This window comes from Gymnoscopelus microlampas, assembly GCF_963454915.1.
Source record: "Gymnoscopelus microlampas genome assembly, chromosome: 2".
Taxonomy (NCBI): domain Eukaryota; kingdom Metazoa; phylum Chordata; class Actinopteri; order Myctophiformes; family Myctophidae; genus Gymnoscopelus; species Gymnoscopelus microlampas.
The window spans coordinates 46053283-46076386 of record NC_139939.1 but is presented as its reverse complement, the minus strand read 5'-3'; the positions used below and the strand labels follow the sequence as shown (position 1 = coordinate 46076386).

The following is a 23104-nucleotide window of genomic DNA, read 5'->3' as shown; positions in this document are numbered from 1 at the left end:
ACATAAGAAAAATAGATAAAACCAATAAGCATGGTGAAAGAGCTATTAACAGGTATAAATATATGTGTAGTCAAAGTGCACTAACAGTATATTAACGTTATAAATATAGTCAGTGTACATAAATAATATACTCCCAGTAGTGTGGATAGAAATGAAAAATACATAAATTCTATATCATTATTTTACAGAACTAGTATGTAGCACAAGTATTCAAAATCAACTTTAGATTCGTGTTTTGGGAGACACCGCATACAAACAGCTCCCATAAACAATAGCATATGTTTTATAAATAAACCTAGTACATGTTCTTATGACCCATTTCATACACTTGACATTCACCACCAGTATGCCAGGATGAAGGTGTGTTCCGTAACATAATATATCTGAAAATATGGTTATGCTGTTAAAAACATTTATAGTTCAGGGTACAAAAAGAGCCATTACCTTTTTAATGGTAGTGTCAATACAATATTGGTTGTAATCATGATCTCTATGGTAGTAATTCATGATAAGCAAAAATTGGGCAACTATGCAGGGCCTTTGGAAAATATTGGATTTTGTGGTATTGTATTGTAGCTTGAAAATTAAATCATATAAATGAAGTTCTTCACTGAATAACTTCACATAAATGGCTTTAAATACAATATTCAGCAGTGTGGATACATTTAAACTGCTGAAATGTGCCTTGAAAAATGCAACATGGTGCATAATGTATTAGCCTGGAATACAGACCGATTGCTCTGTTCTGCTTTTTTTTTTTGTGAGTAAAAAACGAACGTAGCGAATCTGGATTCCAGGCTAATAATGTATGCCAGCACTGTTCTTTTGACCAAACATTAAATTCATATCTATGCAGAAATGTGGGGCTTCAAAGGATGAATAAAGAGACACAATTAGTTTTATAGGAGTGAAGGGAGAAACAGTTTATTTTTCTTTGACACCATGTACTTTTAGTCTCTTGGCTCTTGAAAAATGGCTCCCGCAATTTTCAAATGCTTCTGCCTAAACAGTCTATATTTCCGAAGCTCTGGAAATAAGTAGTAAATAAAGCGGATGTCCCACCTCCTCCCACTTCCATTTATATTTTCTTGAACACTTTGTCGTGATTTTTCTGAAAGAGCAGATGACAGCTTCCCGTTCTCAACTTTCATGAGGCGGAATTACAGACTCTGTAGCATTCGAAGATGGTGAAAGAGATTGTCTGCCTTGAGAGACTAATGCACTCTTGAAATCACATAATGGGGTTGACATCATACACCACTGTGTTTTAGTGCAGGGGTCTTCAACAGGGGGTCCGGGACACCTAGGGGGTCCTCAGAGTTACTACAGGGGGTCCGCCAAATCTTTGTATGATATGATTTTTTTTTTTGCATTAACCACTTGAACCCTAGCATCCCTTTTCTGAGGAGAACTTTAGCCAAAAATAGCAGATCGAGCTTGTAGGTCTGCTACTTTTGGCAAAGAGTTAAAGGTGTAGAGGGAAAAAAGAGCAGCAAAAGTTCATCTGAAACACAATTTTATACAATATAGAGGGGGTCCCTGCTTCGTCTCTCTCTCAGCTAGGGGTCCTTCGCCTGAAAACGTTGAACACCCCTGTTTTAGTGCATAGGTTTAGATCCACTTAAGACCTGAAAAGCTTTACACATCCTGGTCAAGTAGGGTCATCGGCAGGTGGTCGACCATCGGCCGTTTTACTCTCTCTATCTTTGAAGAAGCTCCTCTGCCCTTCGATGGCCTTTTGTAGAAAGGCTAGGTTCACACCGTCAACGCAGTTCAGAACACGAGCACGGACCATCTCACCACCCCCTGTTGCCAAATGAAGGGAAACAAATCAACTTATTAAGACCTGAGGCCGATTCTACAAATGTCTTCTGAATCCTAACCTTTTTCTGAAAAACTTGTTGTTGCTATATCAGAGGTTCTGAAACGTTTTCATGTCAAGGCGGACCCCCAAAATGATATGTATTTGGCCGCCGACCCCAATCTAAAAATATTTTGTTCCAGGGACCCCCAGAAGCAAAGATTTGAGTTAAAGATGTTCGCTTTCAAGCAGGTGTCCTAGTTATAAACATGTCAGACTACCTCCATGATTTACATCACTGGTTTTCAAAGTGGGTTCTGGGGACCCCCAGGGGTCCTTGGAGGGGTACCAGGGGGTATACTTTGGCTAATCAAAAATAGCATATATACAACATAATGAGCTTGTAGATCTGATATTTTTAACTTAAATCTTTGCTTCTGGGGGTTCCTGGCACAAAACATTTTCAGATGGGGGTCCGCGGCCAAATATATATCAATTTGGGGGGCCTTAATTGGCACGAAAAAGTTTGAGAACCACTGACTTACATGGAAACATCACAAGTTATAAATTCAACCTGGCCATTACCTTCATGATGTTCCATTTCACCCAACACAATGTACTGGGCACCAATTATGGGGACAAAGGGCTCCACAAATGAGGTTTGGATCAGTACTTGGTGATGTATTGAAGAATGCTGGGCTGACAGCGTAGCTGTAGACTCTTCAGGTTGGTAACACTTCAATCTGTGGTATTGCACAAGAATTTACTTTGAGCTTGTAGATCGACTATTTTCAAACAGACAAAGTTTTGAATAGGGCTGAAGAAGTGGTTAGTGTATGTTTTGTAATAATAATTCAAATCTGCAAAGTGACAAAGTGACAAGTAAGTAACTAATGTTTTCAAATACCGTAATTGTAGTGGAGTAAAAGCACAATTTGCCTCTGAGATGTAGTGGAGTAGAATTAAAAGTATTGCAAATTAGAAATATTCAAGTAAAGTAAAAGTACCTCAAAATTGTACTTAAGTACAGTACTTGAGTAAACGTTCCCCACTGATCTTAGCAATAACAAGTTTGGCCAATATGAATCATAATCAGATAGTTAGCATTATTCACCTGCCAAATGTCCTCACTGACTGGCCTTCTTGCAAATCAGAGTTTATTTCCCAGGGGAAATGAAACAATGCAGCTGCTGGGAGCATCTTATGGTGTTTATAGGAGAAACCAAGACAAAGATGATAAACAAACAGAAGAGAAATTCATGGGGAGCAACATCAGCCCATAGAGTGGAGCAGACTTGTCTTGTACCGTCTTCGTCCGGTGTTGCCATGTCGGCTTATTATACGCGACTTTGGCTTCTCTTTCTGTAAAGTTGCTAGTAAATATTGGTAGTTGCGGGTAGCGGGTTGCGTTTTTTTGGGCTTGTTTCTTAAGTGTAGTTACTTTTTTAGACTTATTCCCATTTTTTAAAATTATTATTTAAACCAGTGGTTCTCAAATATTTTCACGAAAATGTTTTGGGAGCATTTGTTTTAGAATGTTTCAAAAAATATTCCACATTTTATTATTAAGAGTTTTTGAAAATAGCAAAAACTGCTATTTTCAAATAGACAATGCATATAGGTTTAGAGTGCTCACGTGGCCTAGTCTTCTTTTTTTGGGCTTGTTTTCTTAGAGCTGGTTGCTTGTTTCTCTCATACAATATGGCAACGCTGTCTTCGTCACGTACGAATCACGTGACATATTACGCAGGCCTCGGCCCGCCCCATTCCGGTGTTGTGTGGAGATTTGTTCCCCAGTGGAAATCTGTTCCATTAAGATTATTTGCAGAAGCGTTTCTTAAGTAAATAAATAACACATACATTTCAATGTGGTTAATATTCTTGCCGGAGGATTGTACTGGCTGCTGTTATGTCCTTTACAGGCGCAGACAAGGAATAATACCGACAAAACGACCAAACTTCATCTAATAATGCTATATATGTGTGTGTAAACATTAATCATAATACAGAAGGAATAATACAGACACAATTACAACATGAAAATATAAGGGGAACATCAAAAATACGTTTTTTTACATTATAGGGCTGAATAATAAGGGGTGGCGTAGCCTAGCCTTGATATGTCATATCATGACAGATGAACTTCAACCTGGTGTTTGCACTTTCTCCCTTTTTGACCGTACATCTACATAAACTTTCAGATTCGAAATATAAAGTGCTCACCCCATGGCCGCAAAAGTACCCGTATCATCCGTATTGTTCAATAAAAAGCATTGTATCCGATCGGTGGTCATTTTCTCCATTCTCTCACTCCCTTCTTTCAACTACGCGATCCTATTGGTTGGGAGGTGTACTGCACTGTGATAGATTATAACTCTATGAGAAAATGGCCACCAATCGGATTAAAATGCTTTTTATTGAATAATACGGAAGATACGGGTACTTTTGAGCAGCCGTACACAATTGTAACATCCGTGGCCATGGGGTATCAAGCACTTAGTGTTTGCACTTTCTCCCCCTTTAGCCCGTACATCTACGTAAACGTTTAGATTTGAAATACCATGTTGAAGTTCATCCATGACGGTCTGGATCCATGGCTAGGGGTGGCGCATCTCGACGGGGGAACAGAAAATGTCGACACACATAACGCACTAAAGGAAGTTGACTGTTATATCGTCTCCGGTGGGTCAGTCGCTGCTGCGGAAGAGCCTGAGGTCACTCATTTCAACAACAACAGTGCTTGTTTAGTGAGTTTTATAACAATGAATCCTGACATTGTCAGAGAGCGGCAAAGAGCCACTTTTGATGTCGAGAAACTCACACACATTCTGGACGGTGGTCCCGAGAAGAGCCGCAGGAGGCGAGAAATCGGTGAGTTTTACGATTTACATTTACATCCTCGTCTTCACTTACTTAACCATACCTTCTACGTCTAGGGTAACTGTTATGTAGCTGCCTGCATGTGGTCCTGGTGCATTGTTTCTACAACTATAGTGCAAGCTGCTAGGTTATAATATAAACCAATATTAGCAAATTAAGCTAATTATTATTATGTCTACTGTGGATATATCATATCTGTAATAAGGTAAAGATGACAGAAATGGCCAAAATCGTGATGATGTGTTAACTAACTACAGTAGCCACACATGTATCTGTTGGGTAGCAGATAGGTAGGTGTTAATGTACACAAAATGTGTTGGTTTGGTTTGTTGTTGTCATCTCTATTTGTTATTGTAGTTCATTTGTAGTTTGATTGATTGAATACTTTATTAACAGTTGGCAAATAGTACAGTGGTACGATTATATATGATGGTGCTAAAAGGATAACACAAAAAGCCCTGAGGGGAATTGTTTCCATTGTGGTCCTGTGTATTCAGGGTTAATTTAAGACATACAATAATATACAATGACAGACATTATCAACACTAGTAGCAATACAATATATATTTGTCCTGTTTGCAGGGTTACAATGGTACAATAAGCAATAAAAGTATAATATCAAACGAATACAAGGTTATACAGGCAGACAAGTTAACCAGTATGGCTGCATCAACTAAAAACAATCACAGACTCACATGTAATGCAATAATGACAGATGAAATGTGTGAGTATGTAATGCAAGTTAAAAAAAACTATTTAGCTAGTAGTTACTAGAGTTATTCTCTTAACCCAGACCTGGGGCTGATTCTACAAGTGTCTTCTAAATCCTATCTGAAAAACTGATGTTGCTATATCGGTGGTGCTCAAACCTTTTCATGTTAAGGATCCCCAAAACTATTTGTATTTGGCTGCCGACCCCCCCATCTCAAAACATCTTTGTTCCAGGGACCTCCAGAAGGAAAGGTTTGAGTTAAAGATGTTCACTTTAAAAGATATATATATTCAAAGATTTGCACAAATCTTCAAACATTTTCAAAAATAGCAGATGTACAATCTCATAGCTCATACACGCTCATATGAGCGTGTATATCTGCTATTTTTGATTAGCAGAGAACCAATGTGCCATGTAGCTAACATCTAAAATGACACAGGTGCTTTGCCGGTTTCAATGGGAATTGACTTCCACTCTCTTCCTATAGAGTCCCTGGTGCTCAGCGACCCAGATTTCCAGCATGAGGACCCAAACTTCCTGTCCCGCAGTGAGCGCTACGACAGGGCGGTTAAAAAGAGTGCTCAAATGGTCGTGAAGCTCAGGGAGTATGGCATCGCAGATCCTGAAGAGATCTACTTCTACAAGAGGTACATTTCAAGATGCATCAGGGATTAAACATACTGAGTAACAGCAGAAATAAGCAACAGATTTTTAATTATATAAAAAAGTAGGAAGCAGCATTGTTCAGCAATCGGCATCCCTTCTCAAATGCGCTTCACAGTGTGCATTAAATTTGCCCATTCACACAGCGATGGCGGCACGGAACCCATGCAAGGCAGCAACCTGCTCATCGGCAGCAGCTAGGGGTTTTGTGTCTTGCTCAAGGACACTTAGATATTCAAGATAATTATAATATGGTGATAAATAGGGTGATAATTATTGACAAAAACTAAAAAGGAAATCCTTTTTAGGCTTATACTAGCGTTGCTCATCAGGACACTGGTGTAGGCTAACCGCTCCAGTGGTTGGTAATCTTTCACCTTTTGAGCTTAAAGATTGTCCAACCTCCACTCCTCCAGGCCAAGCATGCTTAGTCATGTTCCATGTACTGCTGTGGCAGTTACTCTGCTGATTAACTATAGTTTAATTACTGCTAAACAATGAGAAAATCCTCTGAAGCATTTCACAGTTAGTCAGTAAGAAGCCTTCACCACTTGGGTCACTCTGACCCAAGTGGGTCAAGTTCGGATGTTTATTAAAACATTTTTTAATGCATTTTAATAGCATAATTTGTAATTCTGAAGCCATCCCTGAGATGACATATCTAAGGTGACATGAGGAAAATAATCATCTACATTTTTATCTTTGGGGAACGTGAATCTAACGTGTAAATAATACCGTAACTCTGTGTTATCTGCATTTGTTCATGTAGTAAATGAAGCTAGGCTTGTGTTGAGGCTCTTTATCAATAAGGTGGTTGGCACCCTGCCATATTGTGTTAAAGTTTATTTTATGAACAGTACAGAGGCTTTTTTTTCACGGCAGTGCAAAGGTCATGAGATTATAACTGGGTCAGAGGTAATGCAGGGTCTGAGCGTTTCTTAGTAAATTATGTCATTATGACCACAACAGATTTCTATTTCTTACATCATGTTATTTCTCAAAATTTGACAACAACTCAATAATTCACTGTACTGACTGTACTTAATATTACTGTAACACACTATACTACCACAGTGGTGGGTGCTGTAAAAAGTTGCAGCTGAGTTGGAGGAGTGTTACTCTGCTTAGTATTAGGATGGTTATTTTTACTGGCTTCATCTTAGCTCCATCATGTCCCAGTCATAATGAATGAACACATAGTCACATACTGTATAAGATTCATCAGTAAATTGTGCAGCATTAAAGGACAGTTGGAGCAGGCTAAGTTGGAGCACCATGTACTGAAAATGATTAAATAGAAACAAGTACTGTAGAAGAAAAGTCTGTGCTCCAGCAACAACAATGACGAGGAGAGGTTCAACCATAACCACTGGCACTTAACCCTACTTTGTTGTATGTCAAATAGGAAGAATAGCAGATCTGTGTGAGCTTGTACATCTGCTATTTTAGCTGAATTTGCCTATTTTCTGCCTATGATTGCCTATTTTTGCAGAATGCCGGTTATTATGACATGCCCAGAATAGCCGGATCATGTGGTTCATGTGGTAGGAAGGGAGGAGGGAGGCGCAACACTGCCATGTTCATATAAGAATATACTACATGTATTCATTGTTAAAATTACATTTCAGGGCTGACCATCAACAGATATTCCAAACAGAAACAGGTCAAAGACAGAGCCCTAAGTTCAGTATCTCTATGTTTCCTTCACCCAGTGTGTTTAGGGGCCACCATCAGGAGGCATTGGGTCTTCACTTCGTCATGTTTCTTCCAACGCTGTATAGTCAGTGTGACCCCCAACAATTCAAGAAATGGGTCCCTCTGGCCGAGTCTTTCCAGGTCCTGGGCACCTATGCCCAAACTGAGCTTGGACATGGTCAGTTCTGGATTTAGCCTTTACAGTGTTAATCACTGCTTTGTTGTCCTTCAGACAACACGCCATATCAAATAAAATGCCTTGCTTCGCCAAAATGATGCAAAATTTTCAAGGAGGGAAAAGTAGGACTTTGAAATGTATGACCTGGTACGGACAGCGCATCATTGTGCCGATTTCTTGTAGGAATTTGACAGATCTCAATTATTTCAAAGAAAATCATAATAGTTGCTTAGTTTTTTACTTACTCTGCGTGGATTAATGCTAGTTGTTCTGTTGAATTGCTATTATTGTTGCTTTAGTGATTTGCAGTAGTAGCACAGTAGATCATTATAACTAATTATTGTATTCAGTCATAATCTGCCTACAAGTTGCTTCCAAAATGTTCATCACATTTTTTAAAATATTAATTTTACAATTATTTTCTTAGCAAAACTCTCCTGTTTTTAGCAGTAGCCTGGTCACTAACTAATACATGTTAGTGACCAGCTTGTACAAAAGCTTGTATGCATTTTGATATCTCTTCCTATACAATTACTTTGATTATTAGCGCCATTAGAACAAATATTAGCTTGATTCCCACAGCATTCATTACAGTTAAGTCATCAGTGTGTGTAGGTATGAGGTTGTGCTGATGGTGCTCGGATGCCTGGATAACTAGAAGAGATCCGTTGAAACAAGGCTTTTTACACTGTTCACCCAAGTGACGGCATGGAGTATTATAGCTATACGTACCCTAGTGCCTTTGAAGAGAATGAGATTGAGTTGCAGCTCCTGAATATCCTATTGTTATCTGAGAGGCAGAGAAATCTGTGATGTGTAAGAATATAGGCCAAGCAAGCTTTGTTTGCTTGTTTCATGCTTTTGACTCACACACATGGATATCTATTTTTTTTCTACCTGTGTCTTTGAAATGTTTGGATGCCCATGATCTGACAATGGGGTTTTCTGTATTTTCATGTACATTTTGGGCTACTGCTGGACCAAGATTGGGTCAAGTATGTTATAACCTGAAATTCCTGCAACAAGCTGTCTGCTGGATTTTATTATAATATTCAAGGCTCCAGTGTTGTTTTAGACTTTGAGTAAATGGCTGGTATAGGTCCAGGGTAGCTGATCTTGTACTTTGCAGTAGTTTATGTCATAATTTTTTATAAATTAACACATTAACACAGTTTATGGGTGATCAAATGCAAATATCTTTGTTTCAAATGGGCACTTTTTAAATCAATTTGCATGATATGCTCACAGGTTGTGGTTTGCTCTGTCTTTTCCAATTTCACTCTACATTAATTTGGGATCCATTGGGTCATACCTTCTCCATTGTGCTCCCTTTTTCTTTTGTGGGTCTCCATGAAAAATCCCTCCCTTATGTCTTTCCTATTACCTCCGATATTTTTTATTCTTATTTCCTACTTTTTTTTGCCATTGCCCTATGATTCCTTGGTTTAGTTGTGTGCACCGTGGTAGCCCGGATCCCCTGGATCTCCATTTGGGGATGTTCCTGCCCACAATGCTTAACCAGGCCACCCCAGAGCAGATGGACCGTTTCTTCATGCCTGCCTGGAATCTGGAGATCATCGGCACCTACGCTCAGACTGAGATGGGCCATGGTAAAATAAACAGACCTAAGATAGACCACCATTTTGCTTGAAATCTGCATTTCTTTGCATTGCATTTTTTTTTAACAAAGCATAACGTTGCATACCCAATCTTTTGGAATGTGCCGTCCTTGTAATTGTTACAATCAGTGGCTACCAGCCACTGGCAATGTGCACCAATCAGCCCTCCAGAATGAAGCTGCTTTTCATGCCGTCTTTTAGTCCCGTTGTCCTCCTTTAGTTTGGACTCAACTGTTCAAGTGGTCAAAACAAATCGGCTTACAATCCTATTCTGGCTTATGAGGAATCCTATAGATTTTTATTTGTTAAAGTTTTTATAGTTGTTATTACTGCACTGGTATTGTGTCCAAATCTGCCTCTGGTTGCTGTATCAATGGATGCCTGATTAGGACGGTGTTCCTGTCAGAAAAGAGAGTAGAAATCTAGAACCCATGCCCCTCTTCAGCCCTGTGGCCTCATTTTGCTTCAAGTGCAGCATTGTGTTGATGTTGTATGCAGTTAGGGTGCGTGTGTGCGTGCGAAGGAAGTGTTATTATATACACGGTATGGTGCAGTTTATATTGGTTTTGTACAGTAAACATACCTTGTTGCTGCCCCTTTTGGCCCCTTGGCCGAATTTTTGTTTTGATAAGATGCAAATGAGAAATCTTAGCTGTCAAATATTACATTGTGTAATTTAGCATTCATAAGATGTATATAGAACCATTTTAATTGATTTTGAAATCTGTCAAATTCCTATAAAGGCCAAACCAATACATCATTTTGACACTCTTCAAATTAATGGGTTAGTGTTTAGAATAATTTATTTGACTAGTGTCTGTTTTTAACATGAATTTAAAAATGCCATATTCAAACCTGGCAAAAATGAGAGGGAAAATAAAGTGCTAGATTTATCCATCATTTTGGCATTTTGAAATGAATATACAAATTCTAACTCACCATTCAATGTACCAATTCCTTTGTAGTATGCATAGAATAGTATAATATTGTATTTACTGTTAACAGTATATTCCTATGACCTTGTGATTTGTAGTTTATTGTGTAATGAGCACTTTGATCATAATACAGTTGTATTCCTCCATAACAAAGTGATAATTTGGCTTTCTGTATTGTATCTGTGTGTGTATCTGCATTGTATCTGTGTGTGCGTGCGTGCGTGCGCTTGAATGTGTGCATTTGGTGGGCTTTGGTTGTCCTAGGCACCCACCTCAGAGGGTTGGAGACCACTGCCACGTATGACCCTGCCACACAGGAGTTTGTCTTGAACAGCCCCACTGTTACCTCCATCAAATGGTGGCCTGGGGGTCGTAAGTACCTGCATTCTGCAATGTTTCTTAAAGGACCATACTGGCAGTTTGTTTTGCACAAAAGTTAGTCGTCTCTTCAAGGCAGCCTACTGATCATTCCCTCCAAGTTTCATGATAATGCGGCCATCCATTCTCGCGGCCATCCATTCTCGATCTTGACCATGATTATGACCTTGATCTTTCACATATTCGTGAAATCTATTTTTGAAATCGAAAATCTATTAATTTCTTCAAGACAGCCTACTGATTATTCCCACCAACTTCTCTGAAATTCAGTTAATCCACCCATCCGTCTATGTTTGTGTGTGATATATGACTAAAGCTGTGAATACACATGACATGTGTTAACAACGGTATGGTCCTTTTAACTCATTCACTGCCAGAATTATTCTGGCCGCGTTTGAACACTGCCATATTTTTCATTGAAAAAAAAAAGTACTCAGGAGCCGAGATACAGAATTTTTAAGTTTTAAGTTAAGAAGGAAGTGGATGGGAGTCTATATCTTCGAAAAATCATATCTCCTTGGTCTTTGGGTCAAAAAAAAAAAAAAAAATCTAAAAAAAAAAAAAAATATTTTTAATTTTTTAATTTTTTTAAAAAGTCGTTTTAGTCGTTCTTGGCAGGCATGGCTTATGGACAGAAGTCGTTTTAGTCGTTCTAGGCAGTATATGAGTTAAGCGATTTTAGGCCTACACTATGGAGAGTGGAGGCGTTTTGCTTAATAAAATGATTGTGATTCGAATCCCAGTGCCATTTAATTAATTACGTGTGTATATAGGGAACTTGGCTTTAGAGTGATTAATGGTAGCCAAATTTTTACTTTATTATTATTATTATTATTATTATTAGTTACTTTATTTTCTCTTAAAATATATAGCATTTCATTTTTTTCCCTGCAATCTTTTAGAAAACTTTATTAAATCAAGATCTAATTAACTTGTTACCACCTTACCACCCTTAATTCTCTCTCTCTGTTTCTTTCCAGTTGGAAAGACGTCCAATCATGCCATAGTCCTGGCCCAGCTTTACACCCAAGGCAATCACCGCGGTCTGCATGCTTTCATTGTACCACTCCGCAGTATGGAAACCCACAAACCACTGCCAGGTAAACGCTTGCTCTACTCTCTCTCTCTTTGTGTGTTTGTGCTTGTTGTGTGATTGCTTGTATTTACATTACAGTATATCAACCATATTTTTTTGTGAAGTCATTGAGAAAATTGGCCCTGACCTTCTAGTCATGTTAAATAGCTCAGTTACCACAATCTTTAATACATCACTTGATCCAGTGATCGTGTCAAATTACAGGTATATCACTAAGCTCCTATTCATTAAACATTTTGTTATAATGAGATCTAAATAAATAATAACTGTAGGTGAAAACGGCATTGTGAGAAAATTCAAACCTGTCAATTACTTTTTTGTCTCTCCATTTCTCTGCCTGTCTATGTCCTTCTGACTCTCCTCTCAGGAATTGTGGTTGGCGATATCGGCCCAAAATTTGGCTTTACTGAGGTTGATAATGGCTATCTGAAACTGGAGAACGTGCGAATCCCACGTGATAACATGCTGATGAAATACGCAAAGGTAAACTTCTGCCACTGACTGACATAAAGTAATAACATAAAGACATGGTTTTACTAAAACCAGTTAAAGGTATATCAATTATGAGTTGCAAAAAAACACAACTTTAAAAATTTGCACCTCCTCCCCAGCTCAACGACACCAAAAGCGAAACCCAGTGCCCAAAGCTTGACGCCCAGAAACATCCCAAACACAGCAAAACTATCCACAAGTTTCCTAGGGCGTTGTGGGCATCACTTCCTGTCGATTTGATCCCTGATACCTGATCAAATCACCTGGAAGTGATGCCCACAACGCCCTAGGAAACTTGTGGAACTATGATGCACGTCTATTGAAATATTCTATAAAACGAGCACACTGATCATATACTGTACACTGGATTCTACACGGGCTGTGTGTGTGTGAGACCATATGACAGCATAAAAAAGTATAGGATCACCTTTCCTGTATGTTGTGAGCTTGTTGTGCTATGTATAATGAGGATCTACTGTATGTGTGTGTGTGCTAAGGATCTAGTACTAGGAATTTCAGAAGTCCCCTGACCATGCTTCACCCATCCTGTATGAATACTGTAGAATGTTTGAAACAGTTCCTCTTGGTTGGAGAGCAACAATGCAGAAAGCATTGATTTGTATGACTGCCGTTATAGTCTGATTGACTGTTCGTTTTTTATTGTTGTTGTTCTTTTGGTCCACAAGGTGGCACCAGACGGCAGCTATGTAAAGCCTCCCAGTGCCAAGCTGACCTACGGCACCATGGTCTTTATCCGCTCCATGATCGTAGGCGAGTCCTCCCGTGCCCTCTCCAAATCATGCACCATCGCCATCCGCTACAGTTCAGTCCGACATCAGTCTGAGATCCGCGCTGGGTGAGCAATTACACACACACACACACACACACACACACACACACACACACACACACACACACACACACACACACACATATACACACACATACACACACACACACACACACACATACACACACACACACACACACACACACACACACACACACACACACACACACACACACACACACACACACACACACACACACACACACACACACACACACACAATCACTTGGACAAGCAATTATACAGGACCCACATAGCACATTATCTACTCACCCTTGTGCCAGTTGAAGCAAGTTGAATACAGTTTCTTTGTCAACACAAGAGTTTTCCAGCAAAACATACACAACAGTGACAAAACAAAGCCAACTGTGACCAGGCCTAACATTCCAAGGAGCAAATAAATGACCATACAATTATAGCTTGTGCATCATAATTGAGGTCTTTCGAAGGAGAGTGATTGTGATTGTTGCCCAATAAGACCTCAGAATCTCAACAAAAGACAGTCTAAAAACCACGTTGAGAGGAAAGAGACAGAGCAGAATGTGGATAAATCTGCTGGTCACTCCAGTCTGAGCATCAAGGCTTTTATTTGTCAGTTTGAGTTTCAAACTCCAAATTTACAGTGGGAATGAGATATCTTTGTTAAGTTTGACTAAACAAACATTACTCTGTAAAGTCAGTGGAGACAAACCCAAAATGTGATCTACTTGCGGTCACAAGAACCTCCAGAATATGATTAATTCCAAATTCCAGGATAGAGGGTCTGGGTGAATGTGGTCTGGACTCTACTGACGACCCCATGACCCCATGACCATGTCCTTCTAAGGCTACCCTGGGTCAAATTTGTTGACACTTTATAGCTTTTTAATTTTGTGCTTTTATTTTACTTAAATGTTTTTACTCTTGTTTACAAGAGTGAATCCTTCGGTGAATATACAATTACACTGATGATGGAGATTGCAATTTTAAAGAGATGAAGAACAGTCATTTCAAATGGTTTTCTCCTTCAAACTCACTGCATAGAAATGACAATTTGAATCATCACTGTTGTTACATTTCCTGATGTTCATGTGAGGATGAGCAAGTGCAGATGTCTGGTGACCACAAATCTGCCCATGTCAATTTAACGTGAATCAGTGTTTTATTGGAATAATTAGACCTGCCCTTTCTTGTTCTGCAGAGAGCCAGAGCCCCAGATCCTGGAATACCAAACGCAGCAGTACAAACTATTCCCTCTCTTGGCCATGGCCTATGCCTTCCATTTTGTGGGCCAGTACATGACCCAGACCTACCACCGTATCACCGGAGACATCAGCCAGGGAGACTTCAGTGAACTGCCGGAGGTACTGACACTTCACACATGCACTACCACTTCTCAAACCAGATGACTAATATCTTGTTATTTGTCTTGTTATTTGTACGTTCGGGCCGCTACGCGGCCCGAACGTCTAGCGTGACGCGTCGTTCACTTTGCAGTGCCACCTTACAGGCACCTCACAGTGTGAGAGAGAGTTTTGTGCTCTCCTAAATCCACGGCAGGCTTTGAAAGTACCCACTTCAGAAACCGTCGAACTGGTGCGATCTGACGGCATCCTAGAATTTATAGGTAGGATGTGATGTCATGCGTGATGTCATGCTGTCGTGAGATTACGTCACACTGGCGTTGTGTCCATATTCGGGACGATGCAACGTACATACAACATACTGACAAACATACTGACAACCGACATGGCGCAGGATTCAAATTGTATTATAGATAATAATTGTGCAAACCTGCTGATTGCACACAATTTGTCACCTCCTGCTTCTTTGGCACAAGTTCTTACACAGTAGCCACGCACGGACGTATTTAACCTCTTGCCATCTCTTGTTCAGCTCCATGCCCTGTCGGCGGGACTGAAGGCCTTCACCACATGGGCGGCCAACGCAGGCATCGAGGTGTGCCGTATGTCTTGCGGGGGCCACGGCTACTCTTGTAGCAGCGCCCTGCCTGACATCTACGTCAACTTCACCCCCACTTGCACCTACGAGGGAGAGAACACAGTCATGATGCTGCAGACTGCCAGGTAGGTGTGTCCCACATATGTTCATTCATGCATACCTGGGTGTGACAACTAACATTTAACTTGAATCATATCGTTCTATTGTGAGGGGCACTTGTGAAAATGTGACTTATCACATGTCTTCACAGTAGAATGTGATTCACATTAAATACGGTCGAAGTTCCCCTTTGATAAATGAGAAAATAATAATACAAAATCTAAAGATCCTGTGTTGGTCAATGAATAAGCATACAGACACACAACCACAGGCCATGGCCAGACATACTTAATGAGCAAGAGTAGTGTTGTGATGGGCAGTACAGCCCTGTGACACCTGTGAATGTGTGTAACATGGGAATCAGTTACCTAGAGATTTGAGATACCTCCTAGTCTGATTGGATGTGCATGTTCATGTCACACTGTCATTGGCTGTCCTATGTTCTGTGCTGGTTTTGATAAGAGACATCAGCATTTCCTGTTCAGTGTTATCAGAGTTTCTCAGTGTTCAACAGCATGGACAGATCGTCTCCCGTTCTGTGCTAGAACGAGAGGGCCCAAGTGACAATAACTACCTGTAACCAGCGAGCATTAGTTGTTAGTATTAGTGTTGCCATCCTGACCAGCGATACTGAAAAGTAAACTGTACTCACCTACGATCCCACTCCCAGTAAACTCTGCAAAGTGGATCAACTTTGTCATGCCCGTCATTACCCACACCTCACCACCCAGCAGCACGACAGTATGATAAAAAATGTATGGATAAGACAGTTGAAACACACCAACACTAGGTTTTTTGTCTTCATAACGTAACGTGAGCTCTTTGTTGTATCTACAGTACTCATCAACATTTTCGGGTGTGAGTTAAGGCTATATTTTCAACAGAAAATTATGTTGTCACGGTTTTCAGCTGAAAATATGCCACTTTTTGACACAGTTGTGCATGAAAGTATACATTTGGTTTCTTTCTTTCACTGTGACTCTCCCTGTCTCTCTTTGCGCTTTTTATCACCGACACCCATGTTTCTTTGTACACACAGGTACCTGCTGAAAAGTTACAAGCAGGCGCGGGCTGGCCACCAGCTGAGTGGCATCGTGTCCTACCTCAATGATGCAGATCTGCGTATGGTCCAGCCCCAGCCTGTCTCAGCCCGACCCACCGTGGTCGATATCAATGACCTCAGCAGCCTAGTGGAGATCTACAAACTACGGGCTGCCAAGTAAGAGACACTTGTGTGCACGCATGCACATAAGAAATGACAGGATGCTGAGTAAATAGACAAGCAAGTTCCCGCTACTCTGATTCTTGCTACTCTGATCTCATGTCAGCCAAGGTGTATCCCTGAATGTGATGCTAACTGACACGGTCCTATTTATGTTCATTTTTGATGTCTTACTCACATGCCTGCATACTGCCAGGCTTTAGTCAAATCTGAATCCATTTCATCGGCTGTGAAAGTCATCACAGAGCTGTTACTGTGGCTTTCCAAATAAATCATGTTCCAGATATGGAATCATGCAGAGATAAAAGGCAATGGTGCCGGTGTTTGTTGAGATAACGTCTCCTCCCTTTTTGATACATTTCTGTCTCCTTAGTTTCGTCATTCTTTTACATTTGTCTACTCCAGATAAAATGTATAAGGATAATTCCTTTTAACAGGTCGTTCATGAATGTCCTTGCGTCTTGTTTCCAATGAGAACCTGTGAGCAATTAGGGGTTAAGAGTCTTGCTCAGGGACAAATTTCATTTCATCGACACATATGCTGATCTGGCCTGGAATCGAACCTGGGGCAACCAGGGCCTCTGGCTCCCTAGGCGGGCTCACTAACCGTATAAGATTTGAGATTTGAGATGCAGGGGTCTTCAACATTTTTCAACCCCCTAGCTGAGAGAGAGATGAAGCAGGGGCCCCCACTATATATGTATATGCATTATGTTGCAGATTAAACTTTAGATGGAGTGCATGTTGGATACATGTTGATATTTCATGTGTATTTTCATGATTTAACCACAAGAATACTTAGTAAACTTGACCTTTCACTCTGTACTTAGTTTTTCCCTAGTCTACACCAAACCTCTTTGCCAAAAATAGCTGATCTACTGTGAGGCGTTGTGAGCTTGTAGATCTGGTATTTGTGGCTAAAGTTCTCCTCAGAATAGGGACGCTACGGTTCAAGTGGTTCATGTAAAAAAAAAGAAATCCTATCATACAAAGATTTGGCAGACCCCCCCTGTAGTAACTCTGAGGACCCCCCAGGGGTCCCGGACCTCCTGTTGAAGACCCGAATTTCCACACTATTGCAAGTTTTGATGAAACCACCAAAAAGTGCTGTAGCATTTTGTGTAAAGACAAAGGTTTTTACCGTCACATATACACTACAATACAGATGTGGCAACATGGCAACACCATATAACATATGATTACTGAAAGCAAAAAGTCAGCGTTGATGATGGCTATGTTTTTAACTGCGTGCGTGCGTGTACGTGTGCGTTTGCTTGTGTGTGTGCAGGCTGGTGGAACTGGCAGCTAAGAGCATCCAGCAGGAGCTACATCACAGGAAGAGCCAGGAGGACGCCTGGAACAACAGTGCCATTGACCTGGTCAGAGCATCAGATGTAAGTACGCTTGTGTGTGTGTGTGTGTGTGTGTGTGTGTGTGTGTGTGTGTGTGTGTGTGTGTGTGTGTGTGTGTGTGTGTACACGCTCGCAGTGTTTGGCTTGAGAGATCCTTAGCCAATAATCGTGGCTTCAAGCTGTGCAACCTCCTTTCTTAAACTTAAAATATTTAACACAAATAAAATTCTCTCTGCACCTATATGTTTTAGAAATATCTGAATCCCTGAGTTTCATCTTCTCCAGTCCTCAGGTCCCCTGTTTTTTTTCTCCAGATAAGTCTTGTTTTAGGACATATGTAGCACATCTAGTCCATGCAAGTCAGGTCCAGATGTTTCAACTTGCTGGGTTGCTTTTGACAAGATTTGCAACAGGTTAATAGATATCTTATTTCTCTTCCTCCTCCTCACTAGGCCCATTGTCACTATGTGGTGGTGAAGCTTTTTTCAGCCAAGCTGACAGAGATCGGAGACACCGCGGTACACTCAGTGCTGTCAACCCTGGCTCTGCTCTATGCCATGCAGGGCATTGTACAGAACTCTGGAGACTTCCTACTGGTAAGGAAAACAGTTAGTACTCTCCACTTTTAATGCAAATACCAATACATACACGTTGAGTATTTGCATTAGTGTACTGTACGTCATAGTGTATGGCCTTGTACAAAACTGTGTCTCCACATAAAATCTCTGACTGATTGAATTACTTGTTTCAAGGTGGGATACTTGAAACAGTACCTTTTACATGGGCTAACAGTACAGGATGCTTCTAAGATGTGGCTCCATTTCAGCCACGCATTTTCCTACATCAAACATCGGGCCAAAAATGCTGTACAATTGTTTGACTCGGCAAAACACTTCAATGATTTAGATATTTGCATGTTCCTCATACTGTAAATGCTATCATTTTCACAACCACTTATGTGAAAGAAATAAGTGGTTCAGCTGTGTACCAGACTGGGCTGAATGCCCCCGTTGTATCCCAGCTTGGAAAATGGGGGCTTTGTGTCAGAGATACTATTCATGATCATGACTTTGTACAACATTGTGGTGGTTTCCTGTAAGTCATATGAGGAATTCTGCACTACGGCAGAATTTAAGAATTCTCTTTTTGTATTCAGGGTTTTAGATTTAATTTCAGTTTGTCTTTCAGTAGAAAATTAAAACCTTGATGTTCACCATTGAGTCTGAAAACATGTGCTTAAAAGCTTCAATGTAATTCATTTGAATTAATAAGTCGTCATTTGTATCCATCTAAATCTAAATAATGAAGCATAGCTACACTTAAATTGGCACATTTGCTGTGGTTGGAGTCACTCGCCATAAAGAAATTGTTCTTGAGACATCCCTACATCTATCTTTTTTTTCCTACCCTAGGCTGATCTTCTGAGTGTACCACAGATGCTGCTGGTCTCGGTTCGTCTAAAGGAGCTACTGTCACAGTTGAGGCCCAATGCTGTGGCGCTCGTAGATGCCTTTGACTACCGCGACGAGCTGCTTAAATCATCTCTGGGAAGATATGATGGAAATGTCTATGAGCACATGTTCGAGTGGGCCAAAAGCTCTCCCCTCAACCGCACAGAGGTCAGTCAGGCTTCTACCTGAGTTACATAGTAGTTGTAAATATATTTTTTGTTGTTGCTTTTAATCATTTCCATTTCCTCCATGTGTATGGTCCATGTCACTGCCAACCCCTTCTTTTCGGTCTTGAGGAGGGTGTAGACAACCACATGTCTCCTCTGATAAACATGGAGTCGCCAGCTGCTTCTTTTAACCTTACAGTGAAAGTTTCACTGGGAGGGCATAACGCATGCAGCAGAACATGCTATCCCTCCCAGTTCCACTCGCTACTTAACAGCCGTATATGTCTCTAGTGCACCTGACATATCAGCCTCTCCTGTCGGCTTCACACCTGGAACCATGGCCAATTGTGTTCGTTGGAGCGCCCGGCCAAGCCTGAGACCCAGTGGAGGAATCAGTTTTAATAATGTTAAGTGTTTGTTTTAACCCACTTGGAATACCAGACAGTAGGGGGTTCCATTTTGGAATCTGTTCTAATTACGATTTGATAAGCTCTTAGTCGATTAAAACTACAACGCTGAAAGTGTGCAGAGTTTTGCGCAGAGAAAGTTTTCTTCCCTCTGTCCACCTCCAATTCAGCCACAAGATTTGATAATGGATTCAAAATGATTCAGGTTCACATTTAAATTCATATACAATAAAATCCTTTTGAACCCCAACCCTACCAGACGACTGGGGTCGTTCTGCATCAGGACAGTTCAGGTAGTGTCCTGTAAATAATGATCGTCAATCACATGTATGTCCTAAATGGACTTCTAAATACCTTTCCATCAGTTATGAAGTTCCTTGCACTTTTTGTACATTGTTCCTTCAGTCTTATCCAAACCATCTGGTGGCTAACGATTTGCAAATGCTAGAATAAATCTAGTATGTGTTTGTAGTATGTGCATGTGTGTGAATATGCTAACATATCTTAGAGTATTTTTATCAACACTTTCTCCCCCACTCCTTTTCCCTCTCCAGGTCCATGAGTCCTTCCACAAGTACCTGAAGCCTCTGCAGTCCAAATTGTGAGTTGACCTTTGACCCTGGACCTCTGACTGTAACAGGGTCAAGGTCACGCTAACAATAATACTAATCCAATGTGGGAACCCTAGGATGGCTGCCACCTGCCATCAGCTGCTGCTTACCAATCAGAAGGGGCTATTCAGTCTCCCATTCGACTCTGTCACTTGCCTCTCCAAATGGAAGATGCCCCATAGCACTTACAGGGGATCAGCTTCCTTATGCCTCTTTCATAAAACAAGCGAAAAGAGATAACATTCTTTTATTAGAGACAATATACCAGTTTTTGGTTTGCAGACCTTTGTCAGACAAATGCCTCTTGCCCGACAAGGTCTTGGAACCAAAATATTGCGTACTGTATTTTCTCTAATAAAATATTTATTTGCAAGTATAGAAAATGAACAGGAATCTCTTTGTTTGTTTTGTCTGCTTTCAGGTCTCTCCTATTCACATCTTTCTCAGCTTTTGATAGCTGTGAAGAACCTAGTGTCTTAAAGCCTCTTTCGGTATATGGGCATTATGTTTGGCAGTGTAAATTTGAAAGGCACAAATCAATGTATCAATGTGGATAACTTACTGAGATACAAGCTTTGGTAGGAACTGTTTTTGGGTTCAAGAATTGAGATAAGAAATGCGCTACAAGCTTGATCTATTCTCACACATGGTAACAGCTAAAAGGGGATGACACACCAAATTACATGTTTTTGTTAATTGATATAAATCACTTGTGACACAACATTCCTGGTCATATTTTTGACCAGTTACGTGGTTACATGTAAGTATGCAACAAACAATGTTTCATGCCCCAGATGGTGCCCCTTTTGGTAAAAATCTCCATCTTTTGTCTGAAGAAACATCGTCGTCAGTATCTAAAACGTTCATGTGTCTGCTATATAAGCTAACAAAGAAGTTGTGGCATTCTTTGAGACTTTGCATGGACATTCAGCCCACTCATTGTCAAATCTTTTGAGAATTGAGACTTGTTGGAATCCATGTAATCGGTTATGCAGGTGGTGATAGTCCTCTCGCCCTCTCCAATGCTGCTCTCTCAACTCCCCTTTTCAGTTCATTGCATTTTTAAACCAGTGGGGTGGGTAGAGAAGAAACGTGACTGGGGATTTCATCATCCTTTAAACCCTGAAAAGTATAAAGTATTAAGCATCAACGTGCTTCCCATTAAGACCAGCTTGTGTCAGTGTCCTAACTACTTTTCAATCTGATGGGGACCCATGTTATCTCTGCCTCTCCTCCCTCTCTTCACTATCAGCTCAACTTAACGTGATGGGTCACATTTTTCACTTGAGTATTGGTTATTTTCGGCGAGTGACACAGTCATACAACAAACTATAAATTAGATGTAATAAATTGTACTACACTAATAAACCTGACAAGTTACCTAGTGTAACTAACATTTTATATAAGTGAAACATTTGATATCCCATGTGGAGTAATGGGTATGATTTCTAAGGGCTGAGAGACCTTTTAATTGAATGAATTATTTAATTTTCAATCAAGGTCCTTGAGAGCATTTGCCTTTTTTTTCATATTAAGAAAATATGTTTAATCATGTGATTTCTCCTCATCGTGTATTAAGACAATGTCTGTGCTGTCAGTATGAGCAGGAATGGATGACCAATGAAAGATTCAAGGATATTTATGTTTACTCTGGCATTTGAGTATAACCTGGGTGAAACACAGACCGCTTTTTGAATGTTACAGATGATGGTTGCAAGATGAAGCGAGATGTCAAATGTGTTTATACAAAAATAAACATCTGTGAACCAGCTGGGATTTCTGGTATGTGGTGATAAAGGGCCTTTCAGATCCAAGTATTTAATATAACCACTCATGTACAGTTTGCACGGAAAACCCTCCCTGCTATGTGGGGCTTAATTATTACAGAGAATAGTCACACGAGACAACACTTTAAATTATAGCACCTTTCCACCACCAATACCCCAATACTTTATCATTCTACTTTTCTCTCTCTTTACCACTTGTTTTCCCCAAATTGTAGCCAAATCCAAAGACCTGACTTCACACATGTCTAGGTGAATGAACAGGCTATTGGGGAGACCAGCAGCATAACATTATTTGTGTAACAATTAGATTATAATGATGAAACAAGTGAGCTGTAATTTAAAGTCTTACTGTGGACTATAAACACGATTTATGTGCCTGAGGAAGATGTCCTTGATTAATAATGTGACTAACAGAATGCATTTCACTTTTATTTTCGTAGTTTCTTGTTCAGTTGATTTCTGTATCTGTACATATGAAATGTATGACTATCATCATATCCCATCCAGGTTTTGTTTTAGCTTTTTGTGATATTTTTCTTAAATGATAATGTATTGAAACAAATCAGATGTTAAGTATTGATTTTAATGGTTGGGAAAATAATTTGTTATGCTGATTCTATTAATAAAAGGTTTGAATTATCAGTGTGTTTTCTGTTCTGTATTTAACCACTAGATGGCCAACTGCAATAAGCAATACACTATGTAGACAACTGCCTCAAGGCAAATAATACTGTACAAATGAATTTAAATAATTTGCTCTAAAATATT

The 23104-nt window shown here is 40.1% G+C and overlaps 2 protein-coding genes across 3 annotated transcripts; one reads left to right on the top strand and one right to left on the bottom strand.

The window, feature by feature from the left end:
- Positions 1-38: 38 nt before the first annotated feature.
- Positions 39-3085, bottom strand: ten1 (TEN1 subunit of CST complex). Its single transcript, XM_084074162.1, has 4 exons — positions 2916-3085; positions 2387-2544; positions 1592-1806; positions 39-1260 (listed from the first exon to the last, which is right to left on the bottom strand). The coding sequence occupies exons 1-3, from the start codon at positions 2999-3001 to the stop codon at positions 1652-1654; spliced, it is 399 nt and encodes a 132-aa protein (XP_083930288.1). The 5' UTR covers positions 3002-3085; the 3' UTR covers positions 39-1260; positions 1592-1651.
- A 1369-nt stretch (positions 3086-4454) lies between these two features.
- Positions 4455-22962, top strand: acox1 (acyl-CoA oxidase 1, palmitoyl). 2 transcript variants are annotated; one of them, XM_084044761.1, is made up of 14 exons: positions 4455-4672; positions 5881-6040; positions 7769-7929; positions 10748-10855; positions 11842-11961; positions 12325-12440; positions 13136-13305; positions 14480-14642; positions 15175-15365; positions 16379-16558; positions 17850-17955; positions 18366-18509; positions 19326-19532; positions 20493-22962. In XM_084044761.1, exons 1-14 carry the CDS (start codon positions 4564-4566, stop codon positions 20541-20543), a joined length of 1986 nt encoding a protein of 661 aa, XP_083900887.1. In that variant the 5' UTR covers positions 4455-4563; the 3' UTR covers positions 20544-22962. The 2 variants fall into 2 exon arrangements, with proteins under 2 accessions (XP_083900887.1, XP_083900886.1); XM_084044760.1 differs by lacking the exon at positions 7769-7929 and adding an exon at positions 9379-9539 and having other exon boundaries at positions 4456-4672.
- The last annotated feature ends 142 nt before the right edge of the window (positions 22963-23104 follow it).

Coding starts and splice junctions, on each gene's coding strand:
- ten1 (XM_084074162.1), bottom strand. CDS start 3,001: ATGCTCCCAGCAGCTGCATTGTTTCATTTCCCCTGGGAAATAAACTCT. Junction 2,545..2,915: donor TCAGTGAGGACATTTGGCAG/GTGAATAATGCT, acceptor GCAATACCACAG/ATTGAAGTGTTACCAACCTG. Junction 1,807..2,386: donor TGAAATGGAACATCATGAAG/GTAATGGCCAGG, acceptor ATTTGGCAACAG/GGGGTGGTGAGATGGTCCGT.
- acox1 (XM_084044761.1), top strand. CDS start 4,564: ATGAATCCTGACATTGTCAGAGAGCGGCAAAGAGCCACTTTTGATGTC. Junction 10,856..11,841: donor CAAATGGTGGCCTGGGGGTC/GTAAGTACCTGC, acceptor GTTTCTTTCCAG/TTGGAAAGACGTCCAATCAT. Junction 14,643..15,174: donor ACTTCAGTGAACTGCCGGAG/GTACTGACACTT, acceptor TCTCTTGTTCAG/CTCCATGCCCTGTCGGCGGG.